At 51.6% G+C, this 18,053-nt stretch overlaps 7 protein-coding genes across 8 annotated transcripts; 2 read left to right on the top strand and 5 right to left on the bottom strand.

The window, feature by feature from the left end:
- Positions 1-582: 582 nt before the first annotated feature.
- On the top strand, positions 583-2,346 carry NCU04819 (Fe(2+) transporter 3; the record flags this gene model as incomplete). The annotated part of the gene is made up of 5 exons (XM_955352.2): positions 583-709; positions 780-922; positions 1,002-2,002; positions 2,098-2,225; positions 2,312-2,346. The coding sequence occupies 5 exons, from the start codon at positions 583-585 to the stop codon at positions 2,344-2,346; spliced, it is 1,434 nt and encodes a 477-aa protein (XP_960445.2).
- Positions 2,347-2,675: 329 nt separating this feature from the next.
- On the top strand, positions 2,676-3,802 carry NCU12086 (hypothetical protein; the record flags this gene model as incomplete). Its single annotated transcript, XM_011396740.1, has 3 exons — positions 2,676-2,682; positions 2,974-3,019; positions 3,091-3,802. 3 exons carry the CDS (start codon positions 2,676-2,678, stop codon positions 3,800-3,802), a joined length of 765 nt encoding a protein of 254 aa, XP_011395042.1.
- A 1,818-nt stretch (positions 3,803-5,620) lies between these two features.
- NCU12087 (nitrilase) lies at positions 5,621-8,567 on the bottom strand. The gene is made up of 2 exons (XM_011396741.1): positions 7,602-8,567; positions 5,621-7,518 (listed from the first exon to the last, which is right to left on the bottom strand). The coding sequence occupies exons 1-2, from the start codon at positions 8,454-8,456 to the stop codon at positions 5,680-5,682; spliced, it is 2,694 nt and encodes an 897-aa protein (XP_011395043.1). The 5' UTR covers positions 8,457-8,567; the 3' UTR covers positions 5,621-5,679.
- Positions 8,568-8,786: 219 nt separating this feature from the next.
- NCU04821 (hypothetical protein) lies at positions 8,787-9,959 on the bottom strand (the record flags this gene model as incomplete). The annotated part of the gene is made up of 2 exons (XM_011396623.1): positions 8,787-9,403; positions 9,473-9,959. One exon carries the CDS (start codon positions 9,957-9,959, stop codon positions 9,477-9,479), a length of 483 nt encoding a protein of 160 aa, XP_011394925.1. The 3' UTR covers positions 8,787-9,403; positions 9,473-9,476.
- A 768-nt stretch (positions 9,960-10,727) lies between these two features.
- NCU04822 (hypothetical protein) lies at positions 10,728-11,051 on the bottom strand (the record flags this gene model as incomplete). Its single annotated transcript, XM_955288.1, has 1 exon — positions 10,728-11,051. One exon carries the CDS (start codon positions 11,049-11,051, stop codon positions 10,728-10,730), a length of 324 nt encoding a protein of 107 aa, XP_960381.1.
- A 1,009-nt stretch (positions 11,052-12,060) lies between these two features.
- NCU04823 lies at positions 12,061-13,944 on the bottom strand. 2 transcript variants are annotated; one of them, XM_011396624.1, is made up of 4 exons: positions 13,787-13,944; positions 13,614-13,696; positions 13,083-13,552; positions 12,061-13,017 (listed from the first exon to the last, which is right to left on the bottom strand). In XM_011396624.1, exons 1-4 carry the CDS (start codon positions 13,859-13,861, stop codon positions 12,275-12,277), a joined length of 1,371 nt encoding a protein of 456 aa, XP_011394926.1. In that variant the 5' UTR covers positions 13,862-13,944; the 3' UTR covers positions 12,061-12,274. The 2 variants fall into 2 exon arrangements, with proteins under 2 accessions (XP_011394926.1, XP_011394927.1); XM_011396625.1 differs by lacking the exons at positions 13,614-13,696; positions 13,787-13,944 and having other exon boundaries at positions 13,083-13,607.
- A 194-nt stretch (positions 13,945-14,138) lies between these two features.
- On the bottom strand, positions 14,139-17,418 carry NCU04824 (hypothetical protein). Its single transcript, XM_955290.2, has 2 exons — positions 15,701-17,418; positions 14,139-15,634 (listed from the first exon to the last, which is right to left on the bottom strand). The coding sequence occupies exons 1-2, from the start codon at positions 17,099-17,101 to the stop codon at positions 14,696-14,698; spliced, it is 2,340 nt and encodes a 779-aa protein (XP_960383.1). The 5' UTR covers positions 17,102-17,418; the 3' UTR covers positions 14,139-14,695.
- Positions 17,419-18,053: the final 635 nt, after the last annotated feature.

The following is an 18,053-nucleotide window of genomic DNA, read 5'->3' on the forward strand; positions in this document are numbered from 1 at the left end:
CCAATGATGTAGATCCGGATGACGATGATACTTGACAACGAGCTAAGGCTCTTCACGTGGACCAAGTCTTGTTGCCAACAAGCTTTCCCCTTACCACTGATCTCGCAAGATCCCTGATCGAAGTCGTTAGGGATGCAATTCCGTCACCTATCCTTTGCACGACTCGCGGCAACTCCTGCCTGGCAGTACGCGTCCTGGCGTGACCGTGGGAGAGTCATGGTATAAGAGAGAATATTCTAACTTTTGCCCAGAGCTTTTTGGTCTGCATGGTTCTTCCCATTGTGTCGCGGTGTTATTTTGTAGAGTTGACTGTCCTCAGGAGGACTTATACTGGCTGTTCCATCTCCATTCTCTCCTTTGGTCACCTTTTTTTTCTTTCTTTTTTTTCCTACTCTTTTCCTCCTTGCCTTCCCTTAACTCCTTCACTCTGGAGTCCTTGGAGGTTACTATTCTTTTGTTTTCTGTCTCTTGTTGAGCACCCGCTGGACGGAGTTGCATTCACTTCTGTTCTCATCAGTTTTTTTTTTGCTTATTTGATTATTTTGGTTCTAGACACAAGGCCAGGTGCCTAATCCATATCCAATGTCTTCGCCACAAACGAGCCCGGCGCCGGACGTCGGTACGAATATCATGAACAGCGGGAAGCCAAAGTGTGGTGGCGGCGAAGAAGTCGGCGAATACGATCTTGGTCTTCACGTTGCGGGGTTGTGTAAGTTTAACATGATGCGAGCCCTAGGCCGTAATGACCGGAGAGTATTTGAACTGATGATATTTTCCAGTTTTGGTCATGCTCTTCTCTATCCTCGGAGCTGGATTTCCGGTCGTGGCCAAGAAAGTGTCTTGGGTGAAGGTGCCAACGAAGGTCTTTTTCATGTGCAAGCACTTTGGAACTGGCGTCCTGATTGCGACCGCCTTTGTCCATGTAGGTCACTCATATGCACTTTGTTCCATTAATTCAGCAGGAACGATTAAAGAGGCTAATTTGCACAACAAACTTACAGTTACTCCCAACGGCTTTTGGTAACCTGATGGACCCATGCCTTCCGGATCTGTTCACAACCCAATACCCGGCCATGCCAGGCGTTATCATGATGGGCTCCATGTTCATTCTGTTTGTCATTGAGATGTGGCTTAACAGCAAGACCGGAGGCCACTCCCACGGAGGTCCCACCGGATTTGACAACCACAGTCACGGCGGCAATTCTCTCGCCGCTGCCCAGGCTTCCCTTGCGCAAGGTAATGGTGTCAATCGGCCGTCCCAGCACCGCAGGACCAATACGGAGGATACCCTCTTTGAGTCTCCCAGCGATGATATTGACTACGAGAAGGCGATGGCCCAGGAACTGTATGCAGAACAAGTTCGCCGCAAGGCGTATACCCAAACCCCTCCCAGGAACCCCTTCACTAATGACTACGATGACGATGATCATTATGAACAACTCAGTCCTAGATCCGAAATGCCTCCTTGGTTCATTGTTTTCTATGAGCAATACGTACGCCAGCGTCTGGAGCTGGTCAACATGATCAAAGCCACTGCCAACCGGCAACAAGCTTTCCTCCCCCAACCAGATACCACCTCTAGCTCCAACGAGAACCGCAAGTCCCTAATTCCCGCTTCCATCATGGACTCCCCCTACCGTGACGTCGAAACCGGAGAGCCCGTGCACCCACTCGTCTACAAGAAGATGTCCCTCAATATCACACTCCTTGAAGGCGGTATCCTGTTCCACTCCGTCTTCGTCGGCATGACGGTTAGCATCACCATTGAAGGTTTCACCATTCTGTTGATTGCCATCTTGTTCCACCAGATGTTTGAGGGTCTTGGTCTTGGTTCCCGTATTGCTGCTGTCCCATACCGTCAGGGAAGTCCCCGCCCTTGGCTCCTTGTGGTGGCTTTCGGTACTACTGCCCCCATCGGCCAGGCGATTGGACTATTGGCGAGGAGCTCGTATGATCCGAACAGCGCATTTGGGTTAATCATTGTGGGAGTGTTCAATGCTATGTGAGTTCCTAGTCCCATCTTCCCCCCCTCCCCAAGGAGATGGAGCTGGAGTGAAGAGCATCACGGCTAATTGTAAAACAACAAAAAAAAAAAAGCTCCTCTGGTCTTCTCCTTTACGCTGCTTTGGTCGATCTCCTGGCTGAGGACTTCTTGTCTGAGGAGGCTCAGAGGATCATGACTAAAAAGGATAAGATCACGGCTTTTATCTTTGTTCTTCTCGGTGGTAAGTACACATACACCTTCTCTTTTTTTTTTCGTCTATCAGTTTTGTTTCTGGGTAGAAAGAAGCTTACACTCGTGGTTCTACAGCTGCCGGCATGTCCATCGTGGGAGCATTTGCTTGAATAAACAAAATATACGATCTGCTATCAAATACATGGTGTTTCGGTCATATAATAACAGAAATACGTTGCGTGTGGGACTTGAACGTTTTGGCGTGGTCGAGTGGTGGTGGTGGTGGTGTGGAAGTTTGCTTGGATATAAATTTGATGTAAAGCCATTTCCCAAAGGACTGGCCCTCGTTAGGCCATGAAAGTGATGTCCTACCCATGAAACTGCATTTTATCCTGTGACCCATGGGTAGTTTGTCCGCCCTCTAGAATGTGTCAAGCGCTTGAGACTAATATTCAGATTCTCTCTCGCGCAGTTCAGTACTGGGAGAAGGAGGGGTCTTATGGTCCGTAAGTACTTGGACACTTCGAGAACGACCGATGTGTAACTGGTTTCGGTTGCAATTTAATTCTCATTCTAATGTCACGCCCAACGAAACGTCTGGACTTTTGGATGATGACAATGGCTCCTCGAGCAGAAGGCACGGCACGTTGAAGAGAAGAGGAAAGCACTACTGAGGATTTACACAATGTCAGAACATTAGCTTGGAAAGCTCGACGAGAAGACTGAAAATGCATACATGACCGGTTAATTTGTTGCGATCTTTCTGAATCCGTCTTGAACCAATACAGACATTACAGCAAATACACCGAGAAGCATCAAGCATCATCAACAGCAAATATTGTGGTGAGTGCGTTGGAATCAACCCTCATAGACAAATTGTGACAATGCTGACGGATCTGTAACCTACCTATCAGTATAACGACTTCGGCTTCCTTCCTCGTCACGGTCCTCGCAGGGATTTATCCATCAAAAACCCACAGTCCAGACCGCAGCATCCAAGCCCAGCAAAGAAACACAATGTGTGGAAACTATTACCAACACCACGCCCCCTGCGGTCACGGCGGAATCGTTAGTGTCAATTCCTGCAGAGCGCTTGGATCAACCTGCTTTGGGCCTGACCCCAGCAAAGGGATGGATATCACGCTTCCGCCCATCAATTCACGTTGCAGCGACTGCCACGCCGCCGCCCATCAACCGAATCCCGACGCCCGATTGGACGAGAACGATCCGTACAGAAAGGAGGCGCGGGAGAGAGCTGCGGCGTTGGAGACGGAGGCGAGGATATTCAGGGCGGAACAAGAGGAGAAGTTGAAGAGAGAGAAGGCAAAGCAGGAAGAGGAGAAAAGGCTTGCTGCTGAAGTGAAGAAACTAGAAAAAGAAAAAAGGGAAAAGAAGAAGATAATGAAGAGAAAGATCGCGGATGATGCTGAAAGTACAGAGTTACCCGCAAAGAAGGTTCGAGAGGATAAGAAGGGGAGGAAGGGGAAGAAGGGGAATACGAAAGAAATGAAGGGTACGAATAAGGCGGAGGCGGAGGAGGATAATGCAAATCGGAATGATAATAAGAATGACGACGGAAACGATAACGGGGATGACGGTTACACTAGCGACATTTATAACGCTTGAGAGAACCAACGAACTTTGGCAACTGGGCTCAACCGCTTGAAAGCGCGGCTATGGTGGCTGCGCTTGTATAGTCTCGATCAGCGAACACCGAAGCTATGATGGCGGCCAGGAGCTGCCTTTAGCGCCGGGATCTGGGTTGGGATGAGATGGATTTGGGCTGGCACCAACTTGGGGATTATACACAGGATGCAATGGCTGGATTATTACGGGATACATGATTGTTACCAGGCAAAAATATGGATAATAGTGCGGTACTCCTGGAGAGACACGCTGATGGAAAGGGCAGAAGTAGTTGAGTTGAATGACCATCGCTAGGGATAGCTGCAATGAGGATTATTTTTTCCTACGATCACCTGTTTAGTGGTCTGTGGACGAAGTAACACGCGCTCAATGTCTAATCGAACGCAACATTTGTTCGTTGCATGAAGACATATCCGCTCCTTCTCATGTAGACTCGCTCCGTTGCCTGACAACGCAATCTGAGTGCCTATCACCAGTGACCACCAGCACCAGGGTTTATGTACTACCTCTTTCACCTGATCTTTCAACACCTCCCGAATGGGACAAATGGTCAAGCGGTTCATCGAAGCGCACACTTACCTTACCTGTCAACCTGGGGAGACTCACAGGCCTCTAAACCTTCCCCGTTCGATTCCCAGCAACAACATCCAATTTTCCACCTCACCCCCAATGGGTCTCCCCCTCCTCTACACTCCTTCATCACACTCCTCCCCCCTTATCACGTCCTTGGCCATTGTTCCATTCACCTATTTTTTTTATCCTTTTTTGCTTTGCGACGAAAATGAACGAGGAAAGGAACGTTCGTACTACAGGCCTCACTCTCACTTGGTCTTGAGCAGCGGCTGCGTGAGAAATGAAATTCTACAGACCGGTGAGGATAAGGTACCTATTGCAAGGAAAAGTGCGAGGGCAAATGTGTTTTAGCGGGTTATATCAATACTGAAGAAAATGAGGAAGAACGGCACTTGCGAATTACATGAACAACTCGCTCAGATCAGGGAGGCGTACATGACATGAGTCAAAGAAACCCATGACACTCCGTCCGCTGAATAGAAACGTTTTACCAAACTGACATGAACCTATTTACTTACAAACAAACAAACTATAAAGAGTCAGACATCGATCAATATAAATATATATCATCACGACAGAGTCGGAATAATCATTGTGTACGTAGGTAGTTAGCCGTAATCAGACCATCAACTCTCAAAAAACAATCAATCAACATCACGAAAGAGATCCCCTCTCACTACTAACGACCAACCAAAGATGTGCGGAAACAACATCGAAATCTACACCTGCGGCCACAGCGTCTTCGCCGGCATCAATTTCTGCCCCGATTACTTCAAACTCACCACTCCAGACAGAACCCCGATATGCCCCGGTATTGGCGCGGATAATAGCCATATGGACAATGTCATTCGGCACGGAAGTATTTGTGAAGACTGCCAAGACAAGAAACAGCAAGCTATACAGAGAGAGGGTGAGACGGCATGGAGAAGAGGTAGGGGCAATGGTGGAAAAAGCAGTTAGGAAACAAGGGAGCAAGAGAGGGGAAGAAAGGGAATAGAGGGATAGGAAGGGGTTAAATAGGATAAAAGGGAAGATGATGAGGGTTGAGAGGAGAGAGATACAGGTGAGGGAAAGGTGTAGGATGAAGAAAGTTGAAGGAGGGGAGACGCGAGGATGGGATGATGAAGTGGATGTACGGGTGGGATAGAGATGAAGAATAGGCACATGAGGCAAAATAAATGAAGGGAATGGATGAGGCTTTGTAGCGATCGAAAAATCAACAATTTTCCCATTTTATTTGGTGGGAACAGAAAAGAGAACATCCAACCCGGATTATGCAAAATCTACTCAATCAAGAACCCACCACCCCCTTCTTCATCATCATTATCCATATCCATATAAAACTCCTCCGAAACATCACTCGGCGCATCTGCCATCTCCCTATCAAACTGCTCCTCCTCCGTCTCTTTTCCCTTTTCTTTCTCTTTCCCTTTCTTGTCATTTTTCTTGACATGTTCTTCTTCTTCCTCCTCCTCCTCCTCCTCCCCCTCCTCCACTTCCTCCTCTTCCTCCTCAACACCCCCAAACACCCTCTCCCTAATCCTCATCCCCCTCAACATAACCCTCCACATCCTCAACACCTCCATCCTCCTCCTCTCCTCCCTCTCCTCCTCCATCATATCCACCAACCCTGTAATCACCGCCCTCACCGCCTCCGCCGCCTGTTCGGGAACCACCACTCCTAAAATCCTCGCCGTCCCCTTTCTTCCCTTCCACTCAAACCCCGTCAACGCAGGCGCGTAGTCCACACCCAGTATATGCGCCGCCTGCGCCGCTCTCTCATGCGGGATGTGCGCTCCCCCAGCAGGGACCATGGACGGGACATACACCTCCACATTCCCAAACTTGTTCCTTGGAATCTTCCCCGACTTCGATACGGGTGGGGGTACGTAAAGTTCTGTTTGCTGCGGAGTATAGAGTGGCGTCCCGCCAGCTTTGGCAAGGGAGTAATCCCCGAACAGATCTCCCTCGTCGTCTTCATTATCAGTCTCGAGAGAAGGAGAAGTAGAGGATATCATCTCCCCACCAAACTTGGAACTCCGTTTCCTCTTGGGAGGAAGAACTTTTACCGGCTCTTCACCGGGTTTGACTACGCGGCCGAGCCGAAACCATTTCTCGCGTGAGCGAGCGACGACCACGTCTTTACGGCGGTAGATGCGCTCAACGGGGGCTTTGGAACCCGCTGACACTGTCCCTGTTGATTGAGCGCCCGGCAGGAAGACTTCGTTCCTACGGAGGTGTCTCTCGAGCGCGTAGATGGGGTGGTCCTTAAAGTCCTGGACGTTGCGGGGCATGGGCTCTGCACCCTCGAGAGCGGCGAGCTCGTTGAGCTCGATTTGGTCGAGGTCGGTGGGAAAATCGGTAGCGGTGTAGTGTCGCAAGAAAAGGCGGCGGAGCCAGCGCTCGCCTGTGTTGATCCCCGAGGGAGTGGTGGGCGAAATCGGTCCGTCGATGCGCTGGCGCTTGGTCTTGGAGTTGTAGGCTTTGGCGTAGCGGCGGGTGACGTCGCGGGCGAAGCCGTCTTCGTCGAAGGCGATGGCGTAGGTGAGGCTGTTTTCCTTGTCGGAGGCGGGGGGCTCGAGAGCGCGCGGGCGCCATTGGGTGTTGGTGACGAGGGGGTCTACGGGGTGCCATTTTTGCTGGGCTTCGTCGAGGACTTCAACCCAGTATATGGGGTATGGGGATTCCCCTTTTATTGTCTTGGCTTTAGGGATTTCGGGGCGGGAAGGAGGTGGTGGGGGAGCGGTCATAGACGGGACGTTGTAGGCTGTTGCATTTGGGTGTCCGAGACGACTTCGGCCTGACAGGAATGCTGGGGTTCTTGGATCTGGAGTGGCGACTGTATTGTCGTACTTGGACATTGCAGCGGCATACCGATCGGCTGCGGATGGTCCCTTTGAGGCATTTAAAGATTTCGTTTTTGGTTGTTTAGGCATCGTAGGAGCCCCCGGGACGCAAGAAAGTGGTTGAAGGGAGCATACAAGGCGGGCTTGGACGCCAATCGAACGAAGGAGTGCACAGAAGAGCTGGGCTCCAACATCACGAGAACCGGAAAGACATTTGGCGGCTTGAAGAAAGTCGCCTTTGGACTTGACAGTTTCGAGGTCATCTGGGAGTTGGTACTATACGGGAAAGGCGTATTAGCCAGCGACTCAAACGACAAAGGGTAACACGAAGTGGAAAGAAAAAGTGAATAGCCATCTACATTTTTCAACTGCTCCTCATCTTCCGCCCACAGTGCTCGCCGTAGTCCCCGTTCCGTGATCTGGAACTTCGTTTTAAACATGGTGCTCGTCTCCTGAAGTCCTGCCTTGAGCGACTCGGTTCGCCCATACTGGTTCAAACTCGCTCTCGGTATTAGTGACTTTCGCATTTTGTCCGTCAAGAGCGGTCTCAGAGCCTCCTGGACTTTGGGATTGTTACACCATCTATTCCTCCGCTCCACATGCGCAAGAAGACAAAGGAGGTGGATTTTGTGTATCTCCCTTCGTTGTTCCTTCTCGGATTTGCTTAGTGCTTTTCGCCGCTCTACAACTCTCCGATGAGGTGCCATTGCTGCTTTCTGGGCGCTCAAGTTCAAGTCCAGCTGAACATCGCCTGCTACAGCCGAGGAAAATGCGCCTTGGGAATCGAATGCGATATCCTCCACCTCCAGCTCTTCATCGTCTTCATCGTCCGAGTCTCTGGTGATGGTCTGTAGGGTGGGTGGCGGTAGCTCGACATCCTCAAACTCGAGCTCCTCGTCGTCATCGTCTTCTGGGTCATCATGATGCGTCTTTGTAGGCTCCGGTATTACCGTTGGCTTGACTGGCTTCGTCTCGACCTTTAGTGTTTGTCTCTCTCCGGGCCTTCTCCGCTTCAGTGGTCTCTCTGGCGTTGTAACTTCCGGGACATCTTCGGCAACAGCCATGCGCCGTGCCTCAGAAACCATTTCTCGGTACACATCGGGAACTGCGCTACGAGCTGACGCCGCTCTCCGCGACGCTGTGCTGGCGCGAGTAGTTCGGGGGGTACTGGTGGTGGTTGACGCACCGGGCGCCTTACGTTTTCGACCTGCCATTAGTTAAATTTGGAGCAAGAGTCAAAGCAATTAAGACAGACGTTGTGAGTTGACCAAGTCCAAAAATCACTGGACGGACAAGACAGGTGGGACGGTGATTGATTGATTGTCGTTGTCTTTGTCAGCTTTGCGCGGTTCCTCTCATGCCTGATGACGCAACGTGTTTGTGTAAGGACACGAAAGCACGTGATGCAGTGTTGACTAATCAGTTGACATTGATACCGTACCGTCTAATACGTTCCCTGAAACTTTCACTGCTGTTGGTGTATCTTTACATCTCAAAACGGATGATGGAAACATAAGGGTAATCACCACTTGTTCTTGGCACATGGAGATATCTCTGAATTCATCACTCGACCAGCTTTTCCCTAACTAAAGAAAACTATATCCCTTACGCTTGACCATGGTCTTCCCGCTTGCTTCTCTACCTGTCCTGTTCATGAATGTTTTCTAGAGGTATCATGATGGTTTGGGATGCAGCCAACCAGCCCAAGCACCACAGAGACCCTGAACCTCCTCGAGCGACTCGGCCGAGAGTCCAGACCGAGACATATGGAGTTGCGGGAGCCACGGTAGCCGGGACTTTCTTGTAAGTCGTACCTATGACCATTGTTGTTAAGGACCAGACGGGCAGTATCGAGGTGACCAACTTCGCGGAATGGCCGGTCGTCTTGGGCTGGGTTGTCAAGGTAGCCACCGGGCTCGCATCACCGCACACCGTATGGCTTATAAAGGCTTGACCTTACTCCGCGGCCAAGTAGCAGCAACGAGTTTGCTTAGTCGACGTGTTCGATGACATGGGAAAGGGGGTCCAGGGTTGTGAGTGCACCATGTTGTCTTCGTTGAGCGAGGTCGAGGACAAGGGAAGTTCATCCTGTCCTCCCGATGAAGATTGAGGCGGTCGAGCGATGAGTGGGGGACCGATCGAGCGGATCACATGCAACCGTCTGCCACACGAGAGATTATTAGTCACGAAGCTCAAGATACTTGGACGGGAAATCAGAAAAGTTACTTACAGCCTTAAAGATGCTCTTCAAAGATATCGTTCAGGCCGCACACCACTCCATGAAACGCGATGTGTTGCTTCAAGTCGTCTAGAGCCCCGTCCAGCACGTGCTCGGCCTCCTCTATTGCTTCCCTCCATAGCGCCTCCAAATTGTCCAGACTCCTGAGGACTTTGGGTGGCGACACACTTCTTATGGCACGGAGACGTGCAAAATGAAAGTCAACATAAACGGTCTGTACGATGTCGAGGAGATACTTTAGGCTCTCCGAAAGAGGATCGATTGATTCGTCGAAAATCCTCTGGGCCTCTTCACGGGAAGCCGTGGCCGGTGTTGAGATTCTTATTTCCTTCACTCTCGCAAGAAGGATGCACGTGTGGTTCTGTATTTCGTATATTTTGTCAATGAACTTCATGAGCCGGCGTGGCGGTTGAGCTATGCGCCCGGACTTGACTCCGGACTCATAGTCGTCGATGTAACGTTCATGTCCTGTGGCCATTTTGATTTGTGGATAGGTACAAAAGAGACAGGCTTTGAGTGATGTGGCTTTGAAGGTAATTTGGTCGTAGGTATGTGAGTGATGATACTGAATTATAGCAGGATAGAAAGCAATGCCTTCTTGGTGCAAGGGACACACGGGTATTAATACCTCTACACTTGGTTACAATCAGTCGCTCACCCAGTCCTCAAGCTTTCTCAGGATATGCAGTTTTTCAATAAACTCGCGTAGCGTGGCAGTATCACAGATCGATGCACTGTTGATAAAACCGGGCAGCTCCTGGATTTTACGATGTTCGTGTACTTGATGATCAAGAAGGTTGCCTGTGCTGCATCTGGCATGTCCCAAAACCCAGTCTGGGGAGTCATTGTGGTAGTTGTCCTTGGTTGAGACGACCAAATTCTACCTACCTGTGCATATATACCTCTATACATCAAGATTCTGCAGGCTTTCATCAGGATGAGAAAAAATGCGGATGCAGAATCAAGGCACTTCAACCTCTCACGGAGTTCCGTTGCCACGACAGTTTCTGATCAGTAAGGTATCTCATGACTGCAGTGCCTCGACAACCGCACAATGCTGCTCAGCATGCTTTCAGGTTATTTCGTCCAGGATCGGAGGTCCGTAACTTGCATTTGGTGGCGATAACTGTACGTTGGAAGCACCGCAGAAAGCTATAACTTGGTCTGCCTTGATGAGTCAAGTTGGGCCAGATGAGGTAGAGATACACGTAGCCATAAATGTGAGCAGGTCTTCTCATTGCAACACTCAGCACGGCTGGGTGCTATTTGCATATTTGGCTTTACGATTCTGCTGGGCACGCATCTTGCTCAGTGCCGAAAATTTGTGTTCCGAATCAGCAAAGACAGCACCGAACGAATGCTCTTTGTTGATGAGCTTTGTAATATGGTTGTCACGGTCGAGGAACTCATCTAAATCGAGCACCTTCATAGTGCGCCCTGATTTGAGAGCAAAGTCGCGCCCACCACCAGCCTTCAACTCGCTTTTGGGGCTCAGCGGTAAAGAGACGAGTAGAGGTAGGTAACGAATGTCAACATTCAACAGTCTTCTTGGTCTCCTGGATAAGAACATGCTTGTTGACGTAGTCAGTAGCTAAAGCCCATAAGCGCACAGATTGCGGACATGCGGATGTCTTCGTCCCGCTAGCCCCCCCCCCCCCCAGAATATTATTATTGGTCTTATACACTCTAACTATATACATAGTCCGCCCAGTGGGCATGCGGTGCTGCTTCGTTCGTAGTAGGTGGGAAAAACCGTGCTTGGACAGCCGGATGAAAACCCTCCGCCCAAAGAATATTGCACAACGATTGCTAACGTACCGCATTTCAATTTTTTTTATTTTTTTTTTTCGAGGCATAAAGCATGCCGGGAATATCACCACGGAGAATTAGTGCTGCACCTTTCATTGAAAACTTGTCAAACTCGTATATCCATTCTGTACCTCTGAAAAAAAAAAAAAAAAAAACCCTTAAATGATGCCAATACATTGAGTTACAGGTAATTCAAGTTCAAACCAAGTTAGCGGACTGATTAACACTTGCTTTTGAGGAATGAGGCCATATCGGACTTGACTATACCACGGGTTTGAACTGATTTGATTATCTGATTCACGTCAATGCCTGCCTGTATCAACCTGGCCACAATACACTCCCTTCTCCCGGACACTTGCAGTCTACCGAGCCAGGACGGGAGACAAGGGCACATTGATATGCTCGGCAGGTGCCCAAACATCTTGTGCACATTTACTACGTACCTCTATACATGTCCTTGACATGTGTTAGCATTACCTCTATTCAAATTGCGGCGCACTTGGGTAGGAGTTTGCAGCCAGTTCGTGGTGCTGATAGGAGGGTCCTTTGGAGTTCAGAGGGTGGTTGATTAGAAGAAGTAAAAAGACTAAGACAAAAGAAAATCCAGCAAGGCACCTAAACTACCCGCCTACAACCAGGACACCATTGAACCTTCCAAGTTGCTTCGAGACGTACCGAGTAAGTTGAGACCTTGGGGAACTGTCAGAAACAAGGCAAGTCAACTTTTGAGAAATCGGATTTCGCCAGCTGAAAATGAATAGTTGGGAGTTCACAAGACACACACTCATCCCAAACAACTGCGTACGGAACATGTTCTGGAGAATGTGATTATTATTATCATAACTCATCAATCATATGTCCAGCGCCTCGCTCGCTAGCAGCGATCAATCGTAACCTAACACACCGGGTATCTCTCCCCCCCAAACACGCCAGCAACTCCATCCATCCACCCACCCATTTGCCTCTAAATCACCATACTACACTCTAGTACTCAACCTTTCCAAAAACCTTGTCAAAGCCCGTCAAAGTAAGGCGGTAATGCACCTTGTTGCCCTCCTTGACCCTCTCCACCGCCTCCTTGCACCCATCCTCTCCAAGCTGCACCGTCTCCACCTTGGGCACGATGCCCTTCTCGGCCGCCAGCTGCAACATGGCCTTCATCTCCTGGTGGTTACCCAAGTGGTTGGCCGACAACTTGGCGCCGTTCTGCATGAACGCCAACACCTCGAGCGGGGGCAGCGGCTTGTCGGGGATGCCGCACATGTGGAACTCGCCGCCCACCTTGAGGACCGAGAGGTACGTCTTCATGTCGAACTTGTGCGTCGCGTCGGCGCAGTTGAGCAAAAAGTCGAACTTGAACTTGTACGGCTCGGCCCACTTCTCGTCGTCGCTGGTGACGATAACGTTTTGCGCGCCCAGGGCCTTGGCGTCGTCGGCCTTGTAGGCGGAGTGCGTGAGCACGTGCACCTCGGCGCCTAGGGCGCGCGCCCACTGGATGCCTAGGTGGCCGAGACCGCCGACGCCGATGATGCCGACGGTCTTGCCGGGGCCGACGTTGGCGCGCACGAGCGGGGAGTAGGTGGTGATGCCGGCGCAGAGGAGGGGCGCGGCGAGGTGGGAGGGGATGGCGTCGGGGATCTTGAAGGTGAAGTACTGGTGGGCGCGGATGTGAGAGGCCCAGCCGCCGTGGGCGGTGGAGCCGTCTTCGTAGTTGGCATTGTAAGTGTCTTTAGAAGTCCTTATTAGTGATGTGCTCGGAAAGGTTAATGGGGTAAGGGGGATAAACACATACCAACCATGTGAGGGCAGTACTGCTCGTTCTTGCTCTTGCAGACATCGCACTTGAGGCAGGACCACACCTGGGCACCAACGCCGACGCGATCGCCCTGCTTGATCTCGGTCACGTTCTTGCCGACCTTGATGGCCTTGCCGACAACCTCGTGGCCGACACAGAGAGGACCCTCAAAGTCACCCCAGCCGCCGGTTACGGTGTGAATGTCGGACCCGCACACGCCGCAGCACTCGATCTGGACGTCGATGTCGTCATCGCCAAAAGGCTTGGGCTTGAGCTCGTGGCGGTGGAACTGGTTCCAGGTCTTGGGCGAGTCAACGACGAAGCCCTCGAAAGTCTCTGGGTAGCCCATTTTGATATGTTTGTTGATTGGTGGTGTGATAAGGGTGGGTTTCGTGTAAGTGATAAGACTTGTGGTTGTTGTTGTCAAGGTCTGATAATGCCTGGATTCAAGGAGATCCTTTGTCGTCCTGAGATGATTGTTATTATGATGATGAAAGATGAAAAATGAAAATGTAGTGATTCTCTCACCTGAAAGCGAAGTATATAAATGTATTTATATTTGCTGGCGGCCTGCGAAGGCGTTGCATATGATGCTGCTTGTTGTGATGTCCCTAACAGCAAACAAGTTGGAGTTGGCTGTTAGCGCGTGGAAATGACGTCTTTGACTTGACCACCGACGGTCTTGAACTGGAGCGACTTACAAAGCATCGTGTACACTGCCAGAATTGGATTTGTAAGATTACTCTATTGGGAAAGTCTTCACGAGGAGGCTCCATTCCATCGAGATGAATACGATCAGATCAGTTTGACGGCAGCGATCCGCGGCGGCTCTAGTCTCGGTAGTGTTGATTCAGGAAAGGGGGTGTTGGTTCTTGTGTCACACTCTCACACACTTCAGGGGTGTTATCGTGAAGTTGGGCTTGCTTGGCAAGTACACAACCCTAACCCATATCTGGGCGCCAAGTTCTCTCTGCCCCCTAGTCTACTCACCCATGTCAACATGGAATCCACCATGTCATAATCACGTTCACAGAAATGTCATGGTCAAGTTGATGATGTCATCGAGAGGCTCTTTATTACCTATGCTCTCCTGAATAAGTAGAATGGAACTGATGCGCTATCAAATTCCAACCCAGCCACTGGATAGACTTGGGGCTTCACACCAGAACCGGGCAAGTCTAAACTGCCTTCAAACAACGTAGTGTAATACTTCTGGCAGACTTCCAGGTAAAGAAATACCGATGCTCCCTTCCGAGCATCATATGTATACTTATACAACCCCGTTCCATTTCGCGGGGATCTTCTTGTTACTCCCTGTCTCTTGAGTCCCTACCTTGTTAAAGGACCAAAGAAGATGTGTTTTCTCAAGTCGGTCGATCGGCTGCAGGTCCTATGTTAACTGCTTCAGAACGCTGATTATGGGGCGCTATGCTCAGGGCTGCTTGTTCCCAAAATTGTTCATCAATCCATGCGTGTATTTTGTGTTCCGTGCCTTATTTCTGCACACGGCCATAACCCTTTAGGGTGTGTTGCGTCGCTTGTATCCATATCTTGTAAATCTCTTTCCTTCAATCTGGCGGACCCTGGCGTCAGCAAGATCGGTTATTCGCTTACTCAATGCTGAGCCGTGTGATCCCATCATTGGTGTCAACCATGCCTTGGAGCCCGACCCTTTTGCCTGTGCTGAAACTGGGTCTTCCATGGACTGGTGTAGTAGCTCCTCCCACCATCATAGCGCCATTTTGGAGATTTTCGTGTTGTTGCCTAACCCCGTCCCCATTGACACTACCCGGCCGTGATGAACTCGGGCCCCAGGGTGCTAGGTCCCTCTGCATTGGGCTCTGCAAGATTGGTGAGCCCATTCCGGGGCTGACGGCTCGTCGTTTGAAACTCATCGGGTCGAGGTCGTCATCTCGGCGTCGCTTGTTGTTGATTCGGCGCGTAATTTCGGCTGCCGTGGGAACACCATTTGCGGCGCCCGGAAAGCTGGTGCTGGCTAATGTGGTAGATGAAGATGATGAAGTTGTTGGCGGATTTCCGGATGGCGGCAGAACAAAAGGCGTGGGGCCTTGCCTCAGTTGGCTCTCGGATCGAGAAGACGGCGAGTCCATGCTCATATCGTCCATGCTCATGGCTGATGATGAGCCCCTCGGCAGTCCAAAATTTGGCGGTGTTCGCATCCCGTTGCTGCTTGCCCCACTCTCCGAAAACGTGTCCCAAAACATCTTGCCCTTGGAGTTCTTTAGGACCTGCTGTTTGAAGCTACTGCTGCCAGGTATGCCACCGGGAATGCCACCAGGCGTGGTGTTGCCGTTGCCACTGCTGCTTCCATTCGAGTCCATCATCATCGCGTCGACATCGTCCATGCTGTCATGGGTCGGCATCAGGTTCGGACTCGTTAAAGCGGAGATTGGTAACCTGGGTTCTAGATCCATGTCGCTCTCCCGTACTTGTCGGACAACTTCGGCTTCACGCTTGACTTCGGCATCGATAGGTGCGCTCTCCTCGAGAAGGGCAGCGCGGATGCGGGCAAAACCCTTGGTCTTGGGCTAGGTAGTTACGGTTAGTCCATGTCAATAGCGAGCAGGAAAAGTAGTGAGATTAGTGCCACGTACCAGCAAGTTTCCCCTATGACGGGTCACAGTCCGCCGAATGACCCCTGGTCGGGACGGGCTGTCGACCGCTTCAAGCTGCCTGCTAGGATCGTCGCTCTCACTGCCGGAGATGTGTAGCTGATTGGCCGCCCAGCTGATGCTCTCCCTCCTCGGCTGCGGGCCGTCCAAGCCTTGTGGCGGAGACATGGACATGGCCGCACCCATGGGAGTGGTGGGATGGAAGCCCAAACCCAGCGGTGTCTTGTGTTTCCGGCTCTTTGGCTGCTTCCTGCGCTGACGCTGCTGGAAACTTAGTAGATTGTTGACTGCTGGCGAGCTGCCACCAGGCATCCATGGGTGCTGCCCGCCCATGGCCATCTTGTTTGCCGAGGGCGTGGTGACAATGGGCTCCTCCATGTCCTCGTCCATAAGGTCGTCGTCGTCCGAGCTAGACGAGGTGTCGGTGAGTAGGGCATGGGGAGCCTGACTGCCCAGGGAGCTGGAGACATGCCCACGCTCGTGGTGGCCGCGGTTGTTGGCCATGAGGGACCACAGCGAGCTTGACGTCTGCTCCATGGCGGTGCCTTGGTCGCAGGGCCAGCGACCAGGACCTGAGGGGATGTTCATGGCCCTCGACCCAATGGTGGGAGAAGAGCTGGGCGAGGCCTGGTCGACGACGGTGGAATGGTGGAGGGTGGTGGCTGCACGGCTAAAGTCGAGGCCGCGTGAGCGACGGGGCAGGATGTTGGGCGAGGGCGAGGCGTAGATGTGAGAATGGTCAAGCTTTGGTGAGAGCGGGGCAGGGGCGGCGGGTTTGACGTAGGCGGAGGGGGTGGAGGCGGAGGCGGAGGCGGGCGCTCCCGCAGGGTGGGATGGGGGTGGTTGATGGGACTGCAACTGGGACTGGGAATGGGCTTGTGAAAGCGCCAACGGTGGAGTGGTGGCATTCAGGTTGGTGTTGATATCCACGTGCGGCTGTTGGAGACGTGCATAACCTGAAAGGAGTGCCGCATCACCTTCACCACCAAGTGGAAGCTGGGGTAGTTGCAGCGCTAGGCCTCTGACTGCGAACCCCGCGCGCACGGGAGTTGATGGTTGCGCAGAGAAAGCGCTGTTGCCGTCTGCCCCTCGTTCTTTATCCCGGATGGCAATATCATCCTGGGACTTTCGTCGCGGATCGCAGAAGATGTGCGGTGCTGGCGAGAGCTTTGGTGTTTCCTTTGCGCCGCCGTCCGAAAGGGATCTTGTTTTGGTCAAGAAACCAGCTCCAGCTCCAAGGCCCCCGCTTTTGTTGTTGTTGGTGTTGGTCGTACTACCTGTCGCTGCGGTGTCCGCCTCCTCTTTGCTGCTGCTGTTGTCGTCAATCACCGCCACATCGTCCATGAACCTGTCCACGTCCGCCATTCTCGATTCTTCTTCCATTTGTTTGAGGGGTCGCGTGATTGGGGCGAAATTGGCTCGGTCCTTATACTGGGCGCGTATCAGATGGTGCAATAAGCCCAGACAGCTGGGTAACGCGGCGCGTCTCGTGTCTCGCCTCTCGGCTCGGGGGAGGGGGGTTGGCTATGCGGTCGAGGGATGCAGTGTTGTATCTTTGTTCGATGTCGTCGTATTTCGTAACTGAATAGGGGGTATTCGGTCGTCTAGCAAGCGCAGGGCGCCATCGGGAAAGATTCCCTCGCGAACTCTCGTTTGGAACCTGGAAGGAATAAGAAAAGTGAAGAGACAGAGCAACGTCGTTGAGGGGGTCGATGAGGTAGACGTCGTCTGGGGGGACGTCCAAGTGCGGCTAAGTCGACTGGTGTAGTTGCGGGTAGAGCTGGGGCTCCAGGCGCTAATACCACCCACTAAAAGTGGCCCTGGTCAGCGCCTTCTGTGCCCTACGGAGCCGCTTTCCGGGGCCCCCTTGCCCGGTCTGTGTTGGTCTTGGCCTAGCGTAAGGTACCTTGGTTTGTCAAGACGGTATTTCTCGTTGCATTACCGACCCGAACCGGGCAACACCGTGAGGAAGGTTCTCCTCCTTTCCTTGTTCCACTTCAATTGCATTGCAGAACATCTCGGCAAGTCAAGGACCCAAGAGTTTGAGAAAGTTTCTTGGATAGCCGCATAATATCCACGCAAGCGATGTGAAATCCACACTCTCCAGCTCCCAGATTGGTTCCCGGACCACACTGTTCGGGAGATCGCCGTCCCATTTTGCGTCATTTCAAACAACGGAAACAAGCGAGGAAACATGTAAGCTGACAATGGAACCCCTCAGCTTCAGATTGTGCGAACCAGACACGCCAACATTGTTCGAGAACTCGGCCGCTGTAGTGTACCTGGCTTCGGAATTGCACATGAACCCTGGAGTGTGGGGGCACAACGTTCAATT

Source organism: Neurospora crassa, linkage group VI (genome assembly GCF_000182925.2).
Source record: "Neurospora crassa OR74A linkage group VI, whole genome shotgun sequence".
NCBI classification, from domain to species: Eukaryota; Fungi; Ascomycota; class Sordariomycetes; order Sordariales; family Sordariaceae; genus Neurospora; species Neurospora crassa.